This window comes from Meleagris gallopavo, chromosome 12 (assembly GCF_000146605.3).
Source record: "Meleagris gallopavo isolate NT-WF06-2002-E0010 breed Aviagen turkey brand Nicholas breeding stock chromosome 12, Turkey_5.1, whole genome shotgun sequence".
NCBI lineage: Eukaryota > Metazoa > Chordata > Aves > Galliformes > Phasianidae > Meleagris > Meleagris gallopavo.
The window spans coordinates 2395861-2421517 of NC_015022.2; the positions used below are offsets into that span (position 1 = coordinate 2395861).

Here is a 25657-nt window from a genome sequence, read left to right on the forward strand (position 1 = left end):
TGTAGTTCCCCTGGTTCTCCTTTCTTAAAAGGATGTTTCCCTTTTTCCATTCATCTGGGACTTTGCCTGACAGACGTGATTTTTCAAATACGACAGAGAGTGGCTTAGCAACCACATCAGGCCATTCCTCCAAACCCTGGAAGCATGCCACTGGGCCCCCTAAACTTACATTCAGTCTGCAACTTGCTCTGCTCTTAGAGGGGGTGGGATTTCACTCCCCCATCTCCTGCCTAGAGGTTCAGGGATACAAGAGGCATGGAAGCCTGACTGGCAGTGAAGATCAAGAAGGTGTAGAGATGATGAGCATCTCTGGCATTTTCTGTCAAACAAGTCCAGCTACAAGTACGTGAACCATATAGCAGAGTTCATGTAGAGAACAGACAGAGATCCACAGACAGCTTACTAGTGTACTATTATGTACTATTTAAAAAAACAAACAAAATGATACAATAGTTTAATCATTCAAAAAATTTTACTGCTTTACAGTCTGACAGCATATAGTGCTGATAAGCTAAAACACTCAATTCATATTTCCTCAATGGAAATTTAAATTGAATACATGCACATTTATAGCCTACAAGCTGTAGAGCTATTTTTTTTTTTTTTTTAATATACAACAGTATATAGGTAATTGTTTTGGAATATAGTCTACATTTCCATGCTTAGATTGGAGCCACGGAATTAACAATGTGTGGTTATTTGGCTTCTGCATTAAACGTGGAAAAGAATCTAGAAGAAGAGTCCCACCTCTTTTGGAAAAAGACCTTGCATTTATGGTAGCTAGTTATCAAAATAATACCACTTTTATACTCAAAGTCATATACTACACTTGAAACCATTAAATCCCAACATTCAACTTCGCTAAAGACTGTTTATGATTCCTGGCTACAGACTAAATTCTTTAATTTATTCCAAAACGGTTATATATACTGTAGGTACAAAAGCGTTATAACTGTCTTAACTGTTCCATGGTCCATGCCAAATGTCTTTCAACAGTTGAGGGGAAGTCTTCTATCCTCACTGTCAGATACCTACCCTGAAAGGGCCAACAAACAAATTCTTAGCAGTTAACCAGTTAAGAAAAGTCCTCTACTATTGCCTATGATAGGACACCTAAAAGTTATAACTTAGAAGCCTCTACCTTTGATTGGAATATTAATCACGAAGCAGCTAAATTTGATTCTATAAGGTAATAAAAAAAGAGATTTTGGCTATAATTTCCATAATCCAGCCATTCATTTTTCTCCTTCATCTTGAAGTAGGACATAATTGCATAGTCCTGTTTGATAGTATAAAATAAATTGTCACAGAATCACAACACGTGAACAGATTTCATGAACATGCAGCCCTTCAAGAAAAGAAGGAAAACATTACAGACTATTTTTTAACCCAAAATTATTATGGTGCCTGGCAAATGAGAAGTTCAGCTTTAGGCAACTGAGCACATTACAGGCTTTGACCATGTTTATACATCACTCCTGTCTGTGAGAAAAAAAACAAAAACAAAACCACTTAACTTGTGAGTTTATCCATACTACATAAGCACTTAAAATTTAACATCTGGGAAGCTCTTGAAAATTCATAAAAGCCAAAACCAAAAGAAGCCTTTTTTATTGCTACTAGTCAGATCACTTCTGGTTGCTTTAAACTGTGAAGTCTTTGGTTTTAATAGAATTGATTCCAATAGCTTTTCAGAGCACACATTTATTTGTAATTAGTCAATAAAAGGCCAATTTTGAAACAGGAAAAATATGTTCTTCCACAGTTATAAACCAGTTAAATACATCTTCATTGAAGGCACTATAGTTTTGAATTTGCTGTACAGTTGCAGTAAAATTAGAAGTCACCTGCAGAATAAAGTCTGTCTAAAATCCAAGACATTATTTGCAGGAAATTATAACACAGGCACAGTGTCAGAGGATTGCTCTGTTAATTTTTATAGTACATACAATGTGATGCAAAAAAAGTTTCAGTCCTATACATTTCCTCTATATAAAAAGCTCACCATATGATGATCTTCTGATGAAAACGGTTGTCAGTTGAGTTCTCATAAATATATTTGAACAGTCCTTCGGAGAATTTTGTTCATTTATGGTCTCATGACAACATTAAGTAAGCTCGGTACGGCACAGTCCAAACAGGCCCACAGCAAAAAGCCCCTAGATTTTCATTATTTCCAAGATGTATACTTTGATTACGTACAGAAATTTAAGTGATTCTTGTGTCCTTATTAGTTGGCATAGATACAGAACTTGGAATGCTTGAATAAGTACTGTGCTATGCAAATTTGACACTACACATTAGTTAATTTCTGCAAGTCGTAGTGTTTCAAAATCAAGCCTTTCAAGAAAGTTTTACTTCATTGTTTCATTAAAACTTATACATTTATATGAAGCATTAATAATTTAATTCAATAGCTTGTAAAAAAGGATTTTCTGTTTGCTGGAAACTTAGGACACTGATTTTTATAATTAAGGTTGTTTCTCCTGTACAAAATTAGGCAAATTTAACAAAAGCTTGTCCACCACTTCTAGAGAAATTCACACTAGTTATGCATGTAGATAAGAATTTTTAAACAAAGGCTATAAACTAAATGCTGATGAGCACATGATAGTCTTAAGTGTCCAGTTTAGACACAGAGCAAGTTACAATTCTGGGACATTTTAAAAGGCTTTTAGGACTTAAGCATATTAAGAAAAAAAACTCACTTTGCATGGCTTTTACTTTTTTCTTTTTTTGCAAGGCTCCTACTTTTTTTTTCTTTTTTTCTCCACTTAGTCCCTCAAATGTCTTGGAAGAAAAGTCAATTTATTTTTGCCTGTTTTTAAGGGATGTTTACACTTAATCACAGTATCAAGAACAAATCAAAACAAAAAAATACAATAAGACAATTGTGAAAGATTTCCCTTCAGTGCACATGAACAAGGATGAACAGCTCTAAACAATGAGTCCAACTATTGTGTGAAGAATCCATTATCACTAAAGCATTGTTCTCAAGAACATACATACCCCTTCATGTAAATGAGCATCCCTAGATTTTCTAACATTTCAATTGGGTCATTGTATGCCCAATGATCTTGAATGTCCCATTCTTTGACTACAGACAATTACACAATTGATTTGCGGTTACATTTTTAGTAGAAAGCACAGCCAAGGTCTTAAAATACAAAAAAGTTCTTTAAAAAAAACAAACAAAAACAATCAAAAACTGGATCTGTACATGGATTGGTGTGGTTATGAAAAATGTGATGCATACCAGCAGATTATTAATATAGCTTTGCTTTAAAAGGAATGGGGTTTCCAGTCTTTTCCCTTCTAACCCAGGTAAATGCAGTCCAAGATTGCCAAAGCCCACCGTGAGGAGCGTGCTTTGAAGACCCTTGAAATCTTCACACAGTTCTATAAGATCTACTGGCTGTCTCCTTCAACCCTTCTCTTGCGAACTGTAACAAAATAGAAAAAGATGTATTTTAAAATATTATTGTTACTGTATTACATATTTCTGCATCATTGGTATGTAGTACGTATGTACAAAGGCTCATGCAGCAATCTGAAGTAATCATTTAATATTATCCACCATTTACACAAGAACAGATTCAAATATTTCTTAGGAGAATCATATAGAAAACACTAATCTTTTTTACGTTAAGTAAGCAGATTTATCAAGTTAGTCTTTGTTTATATTGCCATAGTTTGCTTGGCTTTGAAAGAAATGATGTAAAACTTTCAAGAATACCCAGTAAGATTTACACACATGCAAATTTATACACACTCAAAACTAAATTAAAAAAATCCTTCAAGATGTTATGCTCAATAGCCTAAAGCATTCAATTTATTAATAAAAATATTCAGTTGCCATAAAATGCAAAAGCAATAAAGATCCTTGAATAAAATCACCAACGCTCACATGCTGCTCTGGCTTTACCCAAAATTCACTGAATGCCTTCAAATTCTCCAGTCATGCAGTCAAGGCAATATGCACATGGTTTCAGACAAAGAAGGAAGGGGAAGTAGTACAGCACAGTACAGACAAAGGAGAAAGGTGCACACTTTTTTTTTTTAATATAAAGAAGTCACGTACAAAGAAACTGAAAGACTGAGCATCTCGGTTTTCAGTGCTTGACACCCAAGTGGGCATTTAGAGTAACTTGTCTCTGTGGCTTCAGGGCTGGAGAGGTGAAAAGGTATTTGCAGAAATTTTTACTCGGATACTCCAGACTAAGAAAGCAAGGAAAAACAGGCAAGATATCAACAGAAACATAGATTTCCAGCAGTTAAGTGCTAAAATGAGAACTAGCAAGAAGAGAAGCCTTAAAGGACAGAGACACATGGAGTGACAAAAAAAAAAAATTGGTTTGGAATTAATTTTGAGAAACACTTACGCGTGTTTAAATGCCCTTCTTCTGTCTCTATTCTACCTGTTTAAACTTTACTACAAGGGAAGCAGACCAAGAAACCAAACTCCAGCTTCCTAGAAGCACTCCCTGTTATTAGATCTCTTCCTGAATTCCTACTACTGCTATTGAACAGCCTGGCTCATTTTCACACCAAAGGGATGTGTAATCCCTGCTGCATCACAAAGCATCTAACCCAACAAAGTTTAACGAAACGGAATTTTAAAATGCAATTCTATTTGAACATATTGACCTCCTTTTAACTCGTCATAGCTAAAACCTCCAAGTATTTGACACTATTAGTAAGAGATTTCCATTCACATGCTATACTATTAACCAATTTTCTGTTGTTTTAGAGTTCTAATGTGAGCTCCAAACAACAAAACTAAATGCAGCAAATAAAGACACCACTGCTACCATCTACATTTAAGAGAGGCAGGGAAGGCACCAGGGCATTAATGGAGCTGTAAGGGAAGAGGTGACTATGCCAACTTCTGCACATGACAGCGCGTTCACCCCTCCCTGCTCAAGCATTCCAAATGAGACTGGGTGTACTAGCACGGAGGAGGGCATCTCACACTAATAAATTCAAATGCAGTCTTTAAAAAGGCCATTAATCTTATCTGAATAAAACCAAATAATCAAAACTATTATTTTTCATCCCTTGCTGCAACACATCTGGAATATGAATGTTCTTCCTGTTTCTGGACTATGCTAAAAATCCTGAACACATGCATCTGGACATCTTGCAACAACATAAATAGGGAACATCAAGTAGCAACAGAAGAATAAGAGTAAAAGCACAGGAGAAACCTGAAACTGATTGACAAATGTTTTTCCATCCTGATTATATCAAAGGAAAACCTGGAAAAACAAACAACTTTAAATGAATGTGTGCAGCACAAGTTTTAAGAATTACTCTCGACTGACAGGTCTTACCCAAGTCATTGTTTTTTGTGATAGCTGCAGCTGCCCTGGCTCGAGGTCCCTGTTGTGTGAAATGGTATCCAAATTTAAGGATCTTGCTGTTTTCTTCAAGCATCTTGGCAATTTCTACTTCTGCAAGAGTACCCAGTTGCTGCCTCTATTTAAATGAGAAATACACAAAGACAGCAGAGCTTAGGTGTATTCATCCCTTATAAAAGAGAGATCAGGATACCTTCATCATATTACTCAATAAATACCTTTTTTTAAATTAATCTAAAAGGCACAAGCTCATTATCATATCTTTGTGCATTTTAAAGCACAAAGAAGCACAGAAGTGCTTCTTGAAATGGATGCCTATGAAAATCTTAAACACACATGGCATAAGATATTTACAATATTTTTGAATGGTTATCACAAGAAGCCTAAAAGTACTCAGTCAGCAAGGACAGACAGCATGTAAGCACTGATTTTAATTATGCTATCATGGTCTCACTTACCTGATTATCAATTTTGATCTCTGTCAATGTTTCATTGTCTTTCAGTGCATCGACCAGTGCCAAAATTCCAACTCCGGTGATGAAGTTTGATTCTATGTTTAAACTTTTTAATTTTGTGTTTACTCTCAGCATATCTGCAAGAGCCTTTGAATGCAAGAAAGTACCATTAAACTTTTGAACTGTGCTACAGTACATCACAGGACAGAGCATGACCACTTCCACCAACTAGCTCAACAGGAGCAACATGTTCACAGATGCATAATGTAACCTTGCAAGTATTCACCTCTTGAGACCGAAGAGAATCTTCAACCAGGAATTATCTACATTCTCTTTTTAATAGTACTTAATCAAGAAAAGGCCTGTCCTACTCTTGTTACAAACTAAAAAGCTACATAGAATATAAATTGTCTGAAATTAGCATATTGGACTAATTCCATTTTGTAAGCTTTCACAGCACATAATGAGCAATGCAAGCTGTAAGTAAGGGTCAAAGAAAGGGGGTTAAGCCAACTGAAAGGAGAATTAGATATGGTTAATTTGTAAAGAGGAGATCTGACTTTCAAAATGCTCGTGTCTACAGATTTGGTAGGAAGCAAGAACAAAAAACACATAAACAAAAAAGCACCAGACCCCAAAATCAACCCTCCACCTTCTTAATACAAATGTTTCTGTTCTGCTGAAAAGGAACTTTTTAATTCACCCAGGACAAAGCCTTCAAATGTTTATTTATTCACTTAACTGAGTGCTTTAAACAACTGAAGCTAAAACAAGTGCAAAGGATTGTCCCAGCACATTTGTTAGCACTATTTTCTTACTTCTTTATGTGCAAATAAATAAGGAACTACTTTTGATTCAGTACAGAAAAACAGGACCAAATGATAAAGACTTCGGTTTCAATTGTGTCAGACTAAATACTTTCATTGCCAATGCATTGAGCCCATTTTTGGTAGCAGGAAGATCAGAGAAATGGGTATTTTACAATTCTGTTCAACCAAAACTCAACGTAGTTGAAAAATGCAATGAGAACTTTTAGCCTCAAATGAATTTCCTTTGAAGTTAATTCTGAGCATACTCCTTACTCAGAGCATGAACATTATCAATGAAACAACGGAAAGAAAGAAAAACAAGAAGGAGATTAGCAAAATGAAATCCCTATTCATCTCATCATCCGACGCATTGCTGTATAGTCATCAAGTAATTGTTTACCAACTTCAATACAGCAAAGGTTTGCTAAAGTAAACATACAATATAGGGTAAAAGAAATTAATCATTTTCATATTAAAAATTATATATGTGTACACACACATATACAGACAGGATTCTACTCTATCCCTTTCTGCCATCTTTCCATCCTAACTTCCCTCATATCCCACTGAAGCACATTTGCACAAGTACTTACAACAGCAACAGGATCATTACTTCGGGTGGCTGCAAGGCTAAAATTCTTCACATGTGTGTTGGTTTCTAGAGCTTTTGCAAATTCTTTCAGCGTTGGAATTGGTATGTTCTTGAAATAAAAATAGCATTTCAGTCTCTTGAGATGCATAAGTTTAACCCCCACTCTCCACCCCCAAATTCTTCCATTGCCTTATTCACTTCACAGCACAACACACGATACTATTAACCATCGCTGATCTCCAGCAGTCTCACAGTAAAGACTTAGATGTGCAGCAGAGCGATGTGCAAGTGGTGCAGTGGTTCTGAGTTGGTAATTCTATAAATTAAACTCACCTTTATTTAATTAATGCCAATGCCACAATAGAAGGGTTAAAGATATTTAGCTGTCTTGAAAATGTTACTGAGCTTACATGAACTCAACGTTCTTCTTACTATCACTACCATGCTAATCTCTCACACACAGGAAACCACTTAGGAGCTCTAAAGCAACAGAATTCCATCCTCTTTGCTATGTTAAAAATAATCTCAGAAGTCACCAATTTACAGTTTGATGATTTTCACAAAGTAGTACCAAGCAACTGTAAAAGGAATAATTTTAGATAATTAATTACAGTCGCAAGTTTCTTGGCTTATTGAAATAGCAGTTTTGTTCTGTTACCTTTTAAAATACTCTGGCCAGTACTTCACTGTTGTGCAAGGTTCTTAAATAATGCATTTCTTTTACTGCCTGCAATAAGATCAACAAATAGTCTAGGCTGCCAGTGAGACAGTGCAGAAAGCAGTGACAGGTGGCTGGTTGCAGCAAGTCAGTTGTGTTATAGTTCCATTTTCTTACAGGTATACATATACAAAAGTGTTCAGTCACGTTGAAGAACAATTCTTAAGAGCTGATAATTGTTGACAGCTCTTCTGTACAAGAATCAGAAGAATATTAGGTACAAATACCATTTTGTTTGCAGTACCAGTAATTGAGAGCACACTGCTTCACAAAGCACAAAGGATTCAAAGCAGTTAACTCCATGATGGTGAACTGCTGGAACTGTCACCAGCTTGGCAGCAACAGAAAGCTGGTTTGGCAGTTAGAAAATCTGAGACTTTTAGAGTATGCATTTCATAAAAGATACCAAGATGGCTTCCTGCTTTATTTCAGGCCAGAACCTTGGAGCTAAAGCACACTGCAACATTTTGCAGGAAGGCTTCTATACTTAAAATAAGGCCATTGGGCCCACGCATAGTACTGTACAGCTTTGAGTATCTTCTGCCAAGAAAAAAGCAGCATATTTACTGCATAATTCAGGTAATTACCTTGATGTTATTTAGATTAACTTCAACAAGACGGGAATCATTATCTTTAATCCTTTGCAGAGTCTCCTCCACATTTGTGGGATTTGGTGGTTCATCAAAAACAGGTAACATTTTTTCACCTTTTACTATATCTGAAAAGTAAGGGATACAATTGTAATCAAACAGTTGCATACATTCACTGTACACAAGATATATATACAAAATATTTACTGTATTTAAAGATAATTTCCTCAGTCTTCACATCTCTTCCTCACCCAAGAAGTATACCATCATTTCTGACTATATTTTTATAAAGTTCAGCCCTCCTCCAATGTTCTCACAGCCTTTCTTCTTTTCTTGAGCATGAGCTTTTTTGCAGAAAGCACATAGGATCTGAATAACAAACACACACGTTAAACCTAAAAGCAAAGGCACACAAATATATTTTTGTGCCCCCTTCTCTCTCTCCAAGAAGTGAATTAACTACAGAATAGTTTTAAGCGTAAATAGGTAATTCCACTCTTGCCAGAACTCAACTAGAAACATTACAAACATATACCTTATCAATTTACAATGTAAAGTCCTATTAAAAATGCTACTGTAACAGAAAATAGTTAACACTACAGTAAGAGTCTGCAGAACAAATAACACATTTATTTAGCACTTGTGTAAATACTTACTCGAAAAGCTGTCTTTGCCAACCCCATTACTGCTTCCTACAATATCACAGAACTGATTGTTTGTTATCAAGTTGGACATTCCCAGTATAGCTGTTAAAAGGGGAAAAAAAAAACAAAAAAAAAAAAGAAACAAAGCAAAGAACAATTTTAGTGCCCCTGGCTAATTCAGCTTAGGTGCAGAGTTCCTTTAAATAATAACAACTGAAGTCTATCAAACACCACATCATCAGTACAATAACCCACTGAATCTCTTAATTTAAAGAAAAGTAGAAAAGCTTTTAATGTAATAGAAAAGACTTTTTAGTTAGCTTTCACGTCTTAGAAAGTTTCAACCTCACCAGGTTCAGGCATCATAGTTAAGAGCTCAGTTCAGCCAAACATTCTTGACTGCAGCTTTAGGAATATAAGCACGTACCAGCACATATGTATGAAAAAGCAGTGGTGAACACTAAACAAAAAGCAGCCAGCTTGAGGAATGAACTGAAAGATTCTGAGTTTTAAAATCGGGAATCTTAAGCCAAAACATTCCTATATATTAGCACAGACCAACAAAGACGATACACTGCAGATTAGCATTTAATTTTACTAACATAATAGCTTCTACTACACTTCAGGCAACAAATACCCTCTAACATTAACTGTACATTTCTATTTTCTAAACATGCAGCAGCCCAGTTGTACTTGCAAAACAAAGAGACCCACAGCACTAACCTGCGAGGTCACATAGCTCTGTGTCTGTGGCACTTGTCAAGGCTTCCTCCAGTTCTGGATCAAGAGCAATTTTTTCTTCTGCATAAGACTGGGCAGGCTTCTGCTTCGGGATAAATATCTTCCCTAGAGTAAAGAAAGTGAAAAGTTTTATATTACTTTGCGTTACGTAGCTACTTATCTTTAAGCTTCTCTGTTCATAAGGGATACATACAACATTTTAGAAATCCTAAGCCAGCATGGGCAACAAAGGAATGAGATCTCTTCTATTTGCTTTTGAAAGTCAGAGATGAGAAAAGGGCATAAACAGAAACATAACATCCAAGATCCCAGCTTTTCAGGAGTCTGTATCAGGACTCCAATCTTACTTGTTTCTTCTGAGTATTGGGGTAAAATGTAAGTCTGCATCACACATTTTAAACAACATATTTTTAAATAAAATGCCTGCAAATAAAATTTAATTTTACTGGAAAACAAGGACAGATGCACTCAAGTGCATCAAATGAAAAAGGGTCCCAGGCAGAGCTGTAATTGGAGTATTTCTGAGAAAGAAGTTCTCTAAGCATCATCTTAAATCCCAGAACTGAATATTGACTGCAGTTTTACAGCATATACCATATTTCTGGTTTCTGATGTCAACTTAATCTTGAATTTGAAAAAAACGAAACGCCTGAGATGCTTAAGAAAAGAATGGTTTGAGAACAGCAGAAAACATGATTAATTTATCTCTGGCACACACTGCCAAAGACAATTTTCTAAAATGATGCTTAGAAACAAGGAAAGTCACAGAAGATTCAATGAGAAAAAGACAGTAGTGACAACTGCGTCACACTCACCTTTTAGCCACTACAGACAGGGAAAGGAAAAATTGGTTTCAGGGTAAATACATTACAAATAGAGGTATAAGTAGTTAGCATAATTCCTGCACATACCTTTGGTCAAAAAGCTAGGGCAAAAAAATAAAAAAAATAAAAAAATCAGAAAATCAAGTTATTAGAATAACTATTCTGTAAATGGTTCAGACTGAAATGATATGGATTAGCCCTTCAGAACAACAAAAAAGGTTACAACTACACAAGAACCGAAGAAATTAGCGTGGTAAGTAAAAGCTTTGGTCCTGGATAACAGAACAGAACTGATACATTCAAGTAGGATCTTTCCACAACTAGAAAACTTTAATCTTAATAGCTATTCAAAATTTTTGCGTACTGTTAAAGTCCAAGAAAAGTGAGTGAAGGGGAAAAACCAGTATATTTATGAGATGCATACTGGTCTAATAGCTTTGGTCTACAACCGCATCTAATTAAAGACAAGCACGATCCACCTCGGCTGTCACCACCTGTGCGTGTTCACTAGTGTTCAGCTCCCTGCCCGGGCCACCAGAAGCCAGAGCTGAGGGACAGTGCTGAGCTTCCAGCAGCACTTAACTGCTCCTGAGGGTGGAAGGTGGTGTCCATAATCCAAGATTTCTCAGTTAATTTAGGATCCCACCCTTCCATACCCACAGTAAGGCATTTCCACGTCTCCCACGGAGCGCACCAGCTCACCCCCCCCAGCAGCAGGCCAGCTGGGCAGGAGCCAGGAGCAGAGTATTTTGCTCCTTGTACATATACAAGTGTATCTTGTTACATGTTTGGACTAAAACTAACTTTAGCATTTCTAAATGCCTCCCAGTCACAAGATGCTTTAAAGGAATCTTCCAATTTACATTCTGGGGAAATACTGACAGATTAGTGTTTTGGTTTCCCCATTTCTGGAGACAAATGCTGACACCCTATCACCCATCCCACCCTATCACCCATCCACCTTTCCTCTCTCTCCACGTCCCCACCCTAGATTACAATAGTTTGTGGTTCATTTTCTTTTTAAAGGAACTTCATCATCACCACTAGCACAGAACACAATTTGAACTCTTCACAACAGTCTGATGACAAAGACTTGTTGCTAGCAACACAATATTTTTGTTCCTGGGTTGCTATCACTTTGGAAAGCTGTAAGTTTAGAAGCAAAAAATAAATCGCCTTATATAACTGTTCTGATACAAACAGGAGCTGAAAGCAGCTGACATACGTTGTCACAGATACCTCAGTTTTGATGAAGAGCGCAAAAGGAAGCTTGTGGCAATTCAAGATAAATAGAAAACCTTCCTAAATGGAAGGCACGAGCAATAAATGCGTCAGACTACTTTGATATACCTGACAGTACATCTTCTATTCCCATTTCTGGATATCAGTATCGCCTTCTAGGACAGGAATAATTTTCAACTTAAGCTGGAATTTTTAAAAGAGATAAGAGAACATGTGACAAGGTTTCCATCAACCTCTGAAGCACTCTGAACAGCCTAAACCTTTCATCATCTGCGTTTGTGTTGTTTTTCCTCAGTAACACGGAATAGCAAAAAAGTGAGGCTGGCAGAGCACGAGGAGGAAGAAAGGGAAATGGTGAGACTGAGTGCCTGAGCCTGCACTCACACCACCTGACTTGCAGCATCAGTGCATCTCATGCTTTTCTCCATATTAAGCTGGCTTCTTTTGTGAACTCCATGTGAATTCTGTTTAGAAACACAAAAACCTCCAGGGCATGTGAAGAATTCTTGGCCCTCTCAGTCGTGTAATTTAATAACCCGTTTTGTACAAAAATAAAAACCTATGCTTGTAAAAAAAAATAAAATAAAAAAAGAAAATCTTACAAGAATTAAAATGAAATTCTGTCTATTCTAAGATGACCAATCCTACGAATTTTGCTGTTAAAATTTCTCATTTGCTTTCCAGATGAGAAAAGAGATCTACACTATGCAAGAATCATAGAATCACCAGGGTTGGAAAAGACCCAGAGGATCACCCAGTCCAACCATCCACCCATCACCAATAGCTCTCACTAAACCATGTCCCTCAACACAGTGTCCAAACATTCCTTGAACAGGGTTGGTGACTCCACCACTCCCTGGGCAGCCCATTCCAGTGCCTAAGAAGACCAGGTACAGACTTATAGCAACAAGTGTCTATACAGCGTTCTAAGAAAGCATTTCATAAAACGTTTTTCCAACCCGAGGCATTCTGTGACTTTGCAGAAAGCACTGAATGACATTTTCTGATGCTGGAGATACCTCTTGTGATTATTTCGAGTAAATTAAATTGAAGATTCTCAAGTTTTCAAAATTTCTGCTTTCAACACACGTCTTACAGCGCAGCGTAAGCATCTGAAGAGTAGGTGCTTTGGCAGCATTGTGGGATCTCCACCAGCCTTAACATTAGCTCTTGACTAAGCCTTCAGTTCTGTTTCTTTCAGGAAGAAACCCAGGAAGGAACACAGCCTTCTATCTGCAGATCCATAGTTATGTTTTAGTTCCACTGACACTCCGCCCTGTCACTGAACAGTCCAAACCGGAGAAGTTTCACAATCCTTTTTGTCTTCTCAAATCCATTCAGCTGCTGATTCTTATTCTTCACCACAGGCAGCGGTGCAGCAATCAGGGGGTGGGAGAAACTCAATGAAAAGCAACTTCCTAAATGCTATGGTTTTTAAAACCAACTTCACTTTAACCTAGCTCAGTCCCCTGTCTAGTTCATCACACAGCACCCACAACAAAAGAGAACGACTTCTGATGTTAACTTAAGTAATTCCTAAGTTCACAGGTTAGGACCTCCAGATTCTAAGCATTTGCATCCTGAAAAAATAAGACTAAATTTACCCATACATTCCTGGCTCTTGGGACAACCCAAAAAAAAGTTTCTCTTAAAGCCAAAATGTTAAAAGCCGCTCCCTTCCAGAAGTACAAATTACAGCCAACTCCAGGCACATGAACTGGGTCAGGAACAGTTTTTGTTATAAACCAGGTCACACCCTTGTGTATACAATCTCTCATTCACTCGCCCTAGCCCAGAGTTCAGAGATTCACAGCATGTACATGAGAGCAAGTCCTTCCCTGCTTCTAGCAATCAGCAAATACTTCAAAAAAAAAAAAACCTCTGCACCTCTGGGGACGATGATCTAACTCAAAGCCTGCTGCCAAGGCAGCCTGGAGATTTCCTTCCCCCATCCCCTCCCCCGCCTTTTTTGTTTTGCTTTGTTTTATAATACACATCTGCACAGTGTATACGATGAGCAGCTTCCTTGGCTTTCAGGTGGAACGTTTCCAAATAGCACAAATAAACACGGCGTCCTCCTTGCTCTTCAGCCAACAAGGACACCACAAAGATTAAGCAACACAGCACAAAAAGGGAAATTTCAGATGTGTCCATATGATCTCTGTAATAATTATATATTCGGGTGTTTTATGGCTTTAGCTAACACCTTAATCCCAAGATGTGAATCGTTTAAGTCGAGCCTTTCTTTGCAACAGAACGAACTTGCAGTTCCAATTACACAGCAGCATATCCCACTAAAGGCAGGAGAGCAGAATGATGTGTGTTGAAGCACATGAGACACTGCACCAGGGTGGGATGGAAGGCCTTGCAGAGTGTTCAGGAGTGCTCAGCACAGCCATGCACTCACCACTGCCAGCACAATTCCCCCACATCCCACAGCCCAGGAGGCACCCATTGACCACGAGCAGCAGGCCAGAACAAAGCCCCACATCAGTTTTGCAGCTCTCAGATGAGGAAAAGGAACCAAGTGCCACCTGAGGACAACCTCCTGTCATCAGTGACTTCATGAAGAAGGGTGCACAACATTTAACATACCCTATATACCTTGCATTCACTAAACGTTCAGTGGTACAGAGGTTGTCACGATCCACAACTCAATCACCAGGTCTTACCACACAATAACCTCATGTTCATCAACTTGCTTACAAGTCTAAGTAAACATTAATCTTTTTGTAATTCAGCTTAGAAGAGTTGTGTTCCTTGGTGTCTTACTGAGGAAATAGCACTGTTATCCATTATTTGCCTACAGAACACGTGGCTGTGAATTAGAACACTGTTGTGCATTGAGGCTGGTATATCACGTGCTATTTTGTTCTAGGGCCCTCGTATGGTGAACATCAATTAGACAACTTGTTTCTTCAAAGCTCCTACAAAATATTAACTTCATTTCACGACATGTAACACACTCCCTTTAAAGACTAAGTGGCTGAAAGGCAAATGGAGGAAGCAGCACCCCAAACTCAAATAGTGACCGAGCGCAGCACAAACCAGCCAGGCAGGTCAGCACCAAAACAGCTCTCACCATGTGAAAGTGTCAACCTAACAATGATTTCTGAGCAATAGAGCAGAGGAAAAAAAAAAAAAAGCAGAAGTCACACAAAAAGTAAAGCTATGCAGAACAAATAGAGCCTGGCAGGAACGCCGGGGGAAAGCTGGAAGAGAAAAGTGCAGTGAGAAGAGGGCAAAGCCTAGAAGCACAAACCTTGATTTATTTAATACTTTACTAATGCCTTACACTGCACAGCTGAAAGCACATTGCAAATGTCAGATACGCTTCTGCTTCGTATCAATTGCAATAATTGTCACATTTTGCTGTTTATAGAAACACGGAACCCAGGTGAGCAGAGAGGGAAGCGTGGGCAGGGCACCAGTGCCCAGAGCTGAAGCCCCCCTCCTCTGTTGGGATGGGGCATCCTGCTCACTGCAGCATGCCTCGGGAAATCCTTCTGGCATGTTCATGGACACATACTGAGACAAAGCCAGTTCTGTTTAAATTATTACCCCGCTGGTTTCATGAATCTCTTGCCTGAATTATTTGTCAGGCAACAATGGTTCACTGTATGGTTCAACACTTAATTGGAATGGAATGTGACTGAAGTCATTACATCTTGTTTAAAAACAAAGTATGTTTTAAAGGATGCGTCTAGAAACCAAGCCAGGAACTGAAAAAATAAAATACAGCAATCTAAGGATTGTTAAGTGTCACATTCATTTAGCACTGTTCATCTCACTATATCAGGGCACTTTGTGATTTTGCATCTTCCACATCTCACAGCATAGCAAAAAAAAAAAAAGTTAAAATCTGGAGAATTCACAGCACCTAGCATGAAAAAGATCAACATTGTTTTAACAATATGTTAACTCAAAATGAATTAGGACAACTGGAACAGATGATTTTCATTTGCACAGCAGTAGGGAAACAAGGTCACCATGGGTGGTAACAACCCAGGGTGAGCAGCTCTGATAAACCTGCAGGTGCAGCCACCATGATGGACATTGGTTCTACTGACAGAGAAAGGAGGATAGATTCCTCCTTCCATAGAAGGGGTAATTAGACCAAAAGAGACCAGTGAGAGCAGCCAGGTATACACAATTCTGATAGTGAACCTTGACTCACAGAAATGGTACCAAGAAAGTAGCTACAACTCCGATCCATCTCTCTTCCCCGAGATCCTTTAGATCTGAAGATCAGAGTTGTCAATTTTCCTCTTCTGAATTAGCAGCATAACCAAGCAAAATGTTCCATCCGCCCCATTCCATAACTTGCTAGCTGCATTTATCTAGTCAAACAGAATAGTTATGAGCCAGCCCTTTTTTTTCCCTCCTCCTAACATTACAGGAAAATCACATAAGGATGGTTGTTGGTTTTTGCTTTTTTTTTTTAATCCATAGAGAATCCTTATCCTAATCAAGTTTTACTCGACTCCCTTTCCAGTTTTCACATCTTGATGAGAGATCACGATCTCCAGATTTAACAGATTAAATGATATAGGACTGCCATTTTTGCACAAACCTGACATGAACACAGCAGCAAGTCAAAACTGAACTATAGAATTTTCAAGAGCGGAAAAGATTATCCCTCACCTACTCTGCAGTGCAGTCAGCCTTCTTCCCACTTCCCTCTCTTTTAACAGGGGCATGAATTTCCACACTGAACACACATTTTTTCAGTTTGGATGAAAGCAAACCACATTTCATTTTCAATGTCATTTTCTTCCTTCATGATATTAAAAAAAAAAAAGTAGGAAGTTACTATAATAAATCCTCTTCAAAAGATATGGGAAATTTGATTAACTAAATTTGCATGTCATATTGCAACATTCAGACTGCTGTTTAGTAATACTTTATTACATAAAGGAAGTGACATTTGAGTTTTCTTAACCAAGATGTGTTACAGCCAGACCCTTCTATTTTCCTGCACAGTTCTCACAGATTTTATCAACCAAAACAAGTAGTTCTGCTGTGTGCATGTATACATAAACAGGCTTTAAAGAACCACCCAGTGGAATGAAGTACTAGTACATCTTGATGGGAAAGGAAGCATATGTACAAAACAACAAAGTGCTCATTAGAGGAAATCCTCTCTGGCCAACCTTAGTCCTGAAGGGGCTGAAAGGGACTGCCAAACACCAAAGGCAATGTCACATAGTTGGACTCTCCCATCAGACAATCACGCTGTCTCCAGCACACACCAGCAGATCTGTCAGGCAAGAAGCAGGCTGGGGAGGAAAACACAGGAGCACCAGGCACTGCCCACAGAGGCAGCAGCGCAGAGAGGACCAAAATGTCGGGTGCTTTCCTCTGCCCTCAGCACCCAGTGCTACCCAGCATCATCCTTTACTTGGGTACTTGCATAGATGAGCCAGGAAACTCCTCCATCAGCAACCAAGTGCCACAGTTCTATTTCAATAAAAAAAGTGATAAGCTTTACAACAGAATCATAGAATGGCTTGGGTTGAAAAGGACCTCAAAGATGATCCAGTTCCAACCCCCTGCCATGTGCAGGTCGCCAACCACCAGACCAGGCTGCCCTGAGCCACATCCAGCCTGGCCTTGAATGCTTCCAGGGACGGGGCATCCACAGCCTCATTGGGCAACCTGTTCCAGTGCTGCACCACCCTGTGCATGTTATAAAGTAACAATCTCTGTAATCCTTCAGGAAAGAGACTGATGTTGAACAATAGCCATAGCTATGTGCACAGACAGAGAAAATGCAAATACCTCCACAAAAAATGCCACTGAATCTACTGCATAAGTACAATCATGTATACAAATTCAGTAATGAATGAAGACTCAATTCTCAAATAAGCAATGATTCACAACAGATTTCCATAGAACTAGAGGGTTTGGTAGCAAACCCTTAAGAAAAGAGGAACAGTTCTTAAGAGAGGAGCCTGTTCATCTTAGCAGTCAGAACACATTTAATAAGGGCAGCTTTGTAAATTCTTACTGCAACAGACCTGGCATGATGCTGGGTAGGGTCCAGACAAGCTAGTACTCAGGAGCAGCATACAAACACTGCTGACAGCTAAAAGCCTCCTTCTTTGCATATGTGGCCAGTGCAGGACTGGGAGCTCCTGTCCCTATCAGTGATACTCAGTAAGTCACATTAAATTTGGGAACTCATCTTGTGAAAAGATAAATAATCTGTTCTTACTACATTTAAGCGTGCATTCTTTTTTCTTTTCTCCTGAAAATAAAAGCAATTCATATTGAGCCAGTGAGAATCCTGGAAACCAAAAGATTTAGAATCCCAGGCTTTAATGATGCATCTATTCTACCAGGTCTGTGTTTCCAGTTTTTACATCATAAGCCACAGCTAGATTTCAAGGCTTCTTGAAATGTTAAATATATAATTAACTAATAATAACCATGCAATCTTATTAAAATCTTTCACTAACAATACCAGAAATACAACATGATTGCTTACACCACTAGCTCAAAAATGTTGTAGGTTAATAATGCCAGACAGTACTGGGTACCTTCCACGACACATCATTGTACTGCTCTGTTTCAAATTCAGTCTTAGAAATATCACTGTCTGTACTCAGAACCACAGGGCATAAGCTAGAGGCACATCAGTATTCGTTACTATTGACACAAATCCGGGGGTAGCTCTTATTTGGAGAATGCCACCCCCATCAGAACTTGACAACCTTTGGTAAAATCTTTTGAATTTGATTTTTTTCCTGAAAATGTGCAAATGGTACACCAACCCCAGTGCCACATGAGGCCGGAACAGGAAGCACCCTGCCTCTGCACAAAGGCACTCTGCAGGTTAAAAAGCAGTCGAGCTGCCACTAAACTTTGGTTCAGAGAAGCTCAGGCTAGCCCACTTCTCAAATTTCCTAACCACCTACACAGGCAATGGTGTCGTTACCTTTCTTTTCTTTTGTAAAAGGCACATAGTCTTCCCTGTCTTTGTGCTCAAGAGCTTCCTTCTCCAAAAATGCAAGGAGTCGTTCCCTGTCAAAAGGACCCGAGGCCTTTTTAGCAGTCTGGTCCTTCTGTCGGAAGCCTGCAGGCAGAAGCGCATTCTGCAAAACAAATAAACAAATAAATACAGCTTAAGAAGTCTGAATGAACCTGTTCAGATTCTTCTCCTTCTTCCTCCTCCTCAAAGTTCAAGCCCAACATCTTTATGTACAATAGCACCTAGCATAAGGCTGGCTAGTTATTTAGTATTTCTTCTCTAGAATGGACACTGTTTAATTGAAGAACAAATACATTTCTGCTATTCAGTTTTAGACAGTGAGTAAGCAGTCCTCTTCCTCCACCACTAATTTCCCTATGCTTAAGACAACTGTCCATACTGCTCTCTGTTAACAACACCAAGTATTTCTACTTTTGGCCTGATTCAAGTTGCTGGTTTTTTTCCATTGTTTTGCTTTTTTTTTTTCTTGCTATATCAACATACTTTGGCTAAAGAAAAAAAGGATACGCAAACAGAAATTCAGACTCATAAAAAGGCAGTCAATCCCTTCTGCCAGTTCTCCTCTATTAAAATGTCTACAAGCCAAAGTAAATTAGAATATCAGGAATACTTTTCTGTACAACAAAACAAATAATCATAAAATTCTTAAGCAATCCCTGGATTTCAAGTTGAAAGTTTATGCTAATCAAAACAAGAACAGAGAATCAGGAGGTGGAAACTCTGCTCTTGGATTCAGACTCTATCTGTAGGATCTGTATAGGACATCACTCAGCTCTTCATAATAGAAGGCTAAAATTCTTTAACATCCTATGCTGACAACTGTCCAGATGCTGAGAAAATTTTTGCCCCCTCTTTGCAAACTCAGCAAGGTACAAGAATGGGAATAGTCATGCTGCTGAGGAATCTTCAGAAGAGTTTAGTGCTTTCCCTCTCCCATCCAACAGTAGAAGTAACAAAATAGAAATGGATGCAAAGAGCTGTTTACCATCCAGCATTGGAAACAGGAAAGTTTAACGAAGTAAATTCTTTCGAGAAGATCACTTCAGAGCAACTTTTCCTGTATAAATCAATCCCACACAGCTTCTCCTAGCAAACTCCTATTTTATTTTCCTCTACTGTGGTTGTACTCACATTGTAAACAGGAAACAACCCTGTTAGGACATTATACACACACATGTATCCGTAAATAAGACTGCTAGCAGATTAGGAAAAAATTCCATCCAAGACAATACTAACTACAAGCTGAGTTCAAGTAAAAGAAAGTCTCAAGTTATTGCACACTGATTTATGAACTAATGAAAAGACATAACTTCTCTCTGCTAATACCTACCTCAGGGTCAAGATCATCCAAAACTGTTTCCAGCTGTTTCAGTTCTTCTTCTGACAGTTTGCCGAGAATGTCATCCTCATCAAGATCTTTGTACTTGTCCAAGTCTTTTCGAAACGGGAGCGTCATGACTTGGGCAGTAGCAAGTTGCTCAAATGCTTCAGAACCTGAGTCTTATTCTTAACCTGATCTATAAAAGGAGAGAAAAAAAAAAGATTTTTAAATAAACAGCCATAATTATGGTAAATATCCCAATTGAAAAGCATATTCAGCTTCTAAATGCATTTCTGAAAGGGAAGTTGTTAATCCCTTATTCATATTGATCTGCTGTTCTATGAAAGACACAGAGTGCTTGGAAGTCTTGCTTCTTCCCTGAGCAGAATCCTACTCTGCAATGCCCTCTTCTCCCATCACAACAGCTAAAACAACAACGCAGAAGCAAGCTAAACATATTTTAAGATCCACGTATGTAGCTAATTCTTCTCTTGAGAACTCCAAAGCTGTACTTCCCAAAGAGCAGGGCAGGACGTGGGGTGGGAAGGAGACAACAGTTAGACTCCGATTAATAAGCCCAGCTTAATGCCACCAATTTTTACAGATACTCAGTCAAAAGAACAGCTGTGTTATACTTGCTGCTGCTGTTTGAAGCCAGTAAAGGAGTACATCAACACAAACAAGATATTTGGTTATTAGTGACTCATATCCTTGCCTGTTACTTACAAGGGAAGCAGAGGATGTTTATTAATTATATCATTGCAATTGAAGTACCCTTCTGTTCTGTCAGATGAAAATTAAAGCACCTTGATGCAAAGCTCAGGGAACACAACATCTATGTAACAGTCCTCTCAGCCCCACTAGCAAAAGGACATAACAGGCTGTGTAATTGCTCCCTAATATTACATCTGGAAGAAATCTTGGTCCTTCTACAGTACTTCTTACATCCTAAGAAAACACAGGCAACCTTTGATCTAAGTGCTTGAGCATTTGACTAAGAACAAAATGTACAGTTAATCACAGTGATGTTTAAGCAGACAAGCTATTTTTCTCTTATTTTCTCCAAGGAGTTCCAGGATTCTGCTGTTGCTCTGCAAAATTCTTGCTTCGAGTCGAATGTGCAGGCACACACACAAACAGGGGAACTTGAATGACTCCCTGTGAACAACAGCATCCTTAATGCATTTGGGAGCTAAAGCAAAATCCATGCATCTTAGCTAAAGAGCATCTGACTCCTTTCTCAGCTCTAAAAAATACAAAGCAAATAAATCAGGCATTCAGCAAACACTGTTTGTTCTATGAAGCCCAAGTTCCAGTTCAGATGATCACATCACATATAATAACTACGTTCATTCAAACCTGAACTTAACCTGTACTTCAAAAGCAGATGAACAAAGTTATTACCTCTTAAGTAAAAGGGCCATATAGCCATGTTATACCCAGGGACTGGGCTTACTGGATTCCTTCTCCTCACTTGTTTACACCCAGAAAGGTCTCTCTCTGAATGCTGGCAGCGTCACAGACATTGGGATATTTTAATTCAGAGACACTGAACAGAGCTGAGCACGTGAAGGTTCACCCAGGCCGTTGGGCTGTTTTACCTGTAAAGTCTATCTGGCTTTAACAGGACTGGTAAATTTCCAGTTCCCACCAACATCTGCAACCCAAGGAGGAACACGTTTACAGCTATTTTCGGCACGTCTGCTTTTGAAAAACATTGCTAACACACACTATAATTTGCTCATAAACCACGGTTGACGTTGATAGGACAACTCCAAAGCTGAGCCGCCAACACAGAACGAGATCTCTTGAAAACAACAGCGATCAGGAGGAATTCTCAGCCTTGTTACATTGAGAGAATGGTGGCTGGCTTCCCTGGAACTAAGGCCAACGGCACTGGGAGAGCTTGGATCTTTCACAGGAGGCCACAAAGCTGAGAGCACCAGATACAGAATTTAACAGCTACAGAAGTACAGAGCAGCACACCTACGCTTTTCAAAGTAGTGTTTCAAAAGTAACCAGAGAAGCATCTCTCCTGGCTGTTGCACCACATCCAACAGCCCTACGGTGTTCGCTTCTGGAGCTGCATGACAGCTGAAGAACAACTAGATTGCTGCTGCAGCACATGCCACACAATCTGCATGCAAACTTCTCATTCCTAGAGCCTTACTGCTTTCCTCTGCTGCACAATTTAAAGCATTAAACGCTATCATAAGGGAAAAACATTTCCTGCAGCCACTTACACAGCACTGTTTGTGACCAGGCTGCACAGCCCGAGCCCTAAATCAACGTGCTGCCATTTACCACGTTTCTGCATGGCCATTTGCATCCAAATATTAAAAGATGTCATTTTAACCGGTAATTACAAGGAGCACACTAATTAGCATGCTGCACAGTAATGCTCCCCTTACTCTGATCAAGAGTAGCACTGCACAGCCATACATTGCATCCAGGCAGGCTGTGCTTCCTCTCTATAAATGCCGTCACTCAGAATTAATTACCTTCTATTTACTGGATTTACATCTTTCTTATTGGAAAATAACTCATCCTTTGTAATTCACTAATGCCCGGGTCATAACCCATAGCTTCACCTGTCTTTACAATATAATCAAAGTGTCCACTTCAAATCCTGGAATGTTCACGCACACACACACAAAAAGAGGGAAAAAAAAAGCATTATAGCAAAAAACCACATTAATTTATAACAGAGGCTTCTCTTTAGCAGGAAGAGAACCACCTGTGACCTAGCAAATTCAAGGTGTTTTGGACACATTTTCTAATATCTGTCAAAGTATTTGCAATACGTATATATAACACGCTAAAAATCAGGTTTTAAAGCATGGTGTCAGAATTCCCATTGCCTAAAAAGGACATGAAGGCCAGCCAAAGTCATCATCTGATCAAACCATCCCCTCCACCTCCCACCGAACACATCTGGTATTCTCACTTGCTTTCCATTATTCATTATTCATGAACAGTGCAGTTGAGAAAAACACTCATGTAAAAAAAATAAATTACAAATTGTTAGAAGGGGCAGTTATTTGGACTGGGAATATTAATGGCACGTCTTGCTGCAAAATAACCACAATAACCTGCAATTTTGGCTTTGCAAACACTTGGCACTTTTTGACGAGCAGTGCTGTTTTTTTGCTAAGTATCCTATATAAAGCTATAAAGCTTTATCACAAAAACATTACATACATAAAATGTCTACAGGGCTAATCTTTTTATCACGTATATAACTATCATGTAGAGTAAGACTTCATTCTAGCAACCTGATAGTCATATAAGAAACATCTGAGGTAATGGAAACAGCCATCACTTCCAATCAAGCAAGTTTTAACTCGCTGCCTATTAGAGAAGATATATTAGAAGGGAAGATATTCTGATGAATCAATGAACAACTAAGGAAGTGAGAAGAGAGTAATTACCTTATTTCAGGCCATTTTATAACTACCAGACTCATCCCTTGAAAGGCTGTCAAGAACTTCCATATACTCTATCTACAATTAAGATATTTTTGTTCTCTTCTATCTAAAAGCATATTAAAAACAAACAAGTTTTAAAACTGTCACTCCCCAGTTTTCTCTGCGAACTTCTGTTATATGTAAGGACATCATTTCTTGGGATCCCAGCAGGAGTAACCATAGCAATATCTCACCAACAGGACACAAGCTCAGCTGAAGTCCTCTGTATATGGTTTCTGTAACTTAGATTTTAAAACAGAAGTGACTTCAGGAACAATGAAGCGAGCTGGTTTTGGCCAACACGTCCACAGAACTGCCTAAAATCCCACCTGCTCCCTCAGATCCTCCTCCTCACACGCCTCTGCTGAAGCAGTTGGCCACAGGTGGCATTTCCCAGGGGAATTTCCACTGTGGCAAAAGTACACATTAACTGTTGATGAACATGTTTTGCTCGTGAGTTATCTTTATGCACCAAGCCAAGAAGAAAAATGACTTTAACTAAGCACTCCCACTCCAGCAAGCTCTTTAGGACAGTCTGCAACATCTGAGGACACTGTGGCCAGGCAGCACCACCTCAGAAGGCTCTCAGACATCCCCGAGCCCTCCATGCACACCTAGCAAAGGGCAGGTGGGCCTGGCACTGCAGCTGACGTCCCCTGGCTGGGTGACATGGAGCCAGCAGGTGGCATCTCGCCTGTGCCTGCAGCTCTGTCTCCAGGAAGTGAAGAAGAGCTGTTCTGGGCTATTTTCCTACATAAACAAGCCTGAGGCTTCATTCTGCTCACACAATCTGCTCAGTTCTGTATGGAGCAAAGAGCCCTCTCAAGTTCACGCATGTCAGTACAGCCACATGGGGACAGAGGTGAGCAGAGAGCAGCACTGAATAACTGAAAGCTCAGTGAGGGATAGACATTTCCATGGCAAAGGAGATGGGAGACCATCTTCAGTCCTGCTCCGTATCAGGGGGCACTCGGGTTGCACACAAGATCCGTGGTTATGTTCTGCACTCCTGTCCGCTTCCACAGCTGTGTGGAATTAAGGCAGTAAGCTCGCTAACAGGGGCCTACTCAATGCAGCCTACTTCTGCACACCTTGGGAAAACCTGTCACCCGCTACAGGGCAGCAGATCCATGTCCTTACTGGCCTATGGAACACCAGCGGTGGCAGCTGGGGACCAGGGCTGCCTGCCCAGCTGCCCACCTGCAGAACAGCGCCAGACCTGCTCATCCAACTGGCTGCAGGGCAGGCGTTGTGATAAGAACCAAACACAGGGCAGGGACAGGAGATGAGCACCTCGGAAGCATTCCAAAGAGGTCTGCTACGTGCCACATGCTGGCCAAACCTATCACCTATCATGAACATTCTTCCAGAAGAAATCTCAGCCCCAGGCGATCCCTGCTCACAGCACAGCACCGCCGCTGCAGAAGCCTCTCACCTCAGCTTCTCAGGCAACCTCTGGGCTCTCTTCACCAGAGGCACTGACACACAACATTCACTCTCAGAGAAACTTCTACAGACTCTTCAATTAAAGGGAAACAAATCAACTATACAAGCTGTCGGAAGGAACATTCATACGTTTGTATCCACTAAAAAAAGGTTACAAGACGTACAAGCCTATAGCTTAACAGCAGAGGGATTCACATTCCACGTTATATTGCTTGTTTTCCTGTTGCCTTTCACCTCGAGCATCAGAGGTCGGCTTTCTGCACCCATCTATAGTATTTAACGCTTAAAAACCCAGCAGCACGGCGCTCGCTACCGGAAGACTCTCATGTCAGCACCACGCCGAGCACCCCTCCGTCAGCCACCGGAAAAGCGTTCTTCCTCACCGAGTGCCACTAACACACGCGCTCCGTAAGCCGCAGAAGACGCGCGGCGAGTTGACAGACGTGAGCTGACC

The 25657-nt window shown here is 39.5% G+C and overlaps 1 protein-coding gene across 1 annotated transcript; it reads right to left on the reverse strand.

Moving 5' to 3' along the window:
* Positions 1 to 592: 592 nt before the first annotated feature.
* On the reverse strand, positions 593 to 20486 carry LOC100548866 (tropomodulin-3). Its single transcript, XM_003209441.3, has 9 exons — positions 20300 to 20486; positions 18916 to 19072; positions 9892 to 10014; positions 9181 to 9270; positions 8522 to 8652; positions 7218 to 7325; positions 5819 to 5962; positions 5334 to 5478; positions 593 to 3443 (listed from the first exon to the last, which is right to left on the reverse strand). The coding sequence occupies exons 1-9, from the start codon at positions 20423 to 20425 to the stop codon at positions 3409 to 3411; spliced, it is 1059 nt and encodes a 352-aa protein (XP_003209489.1). The 5' UTR covers positions 20426 to 20486; the 3' UTR covers positions 593 to 3408.
* Positions 20487 to 25657: the final 5171 nt, after the last annotated feature.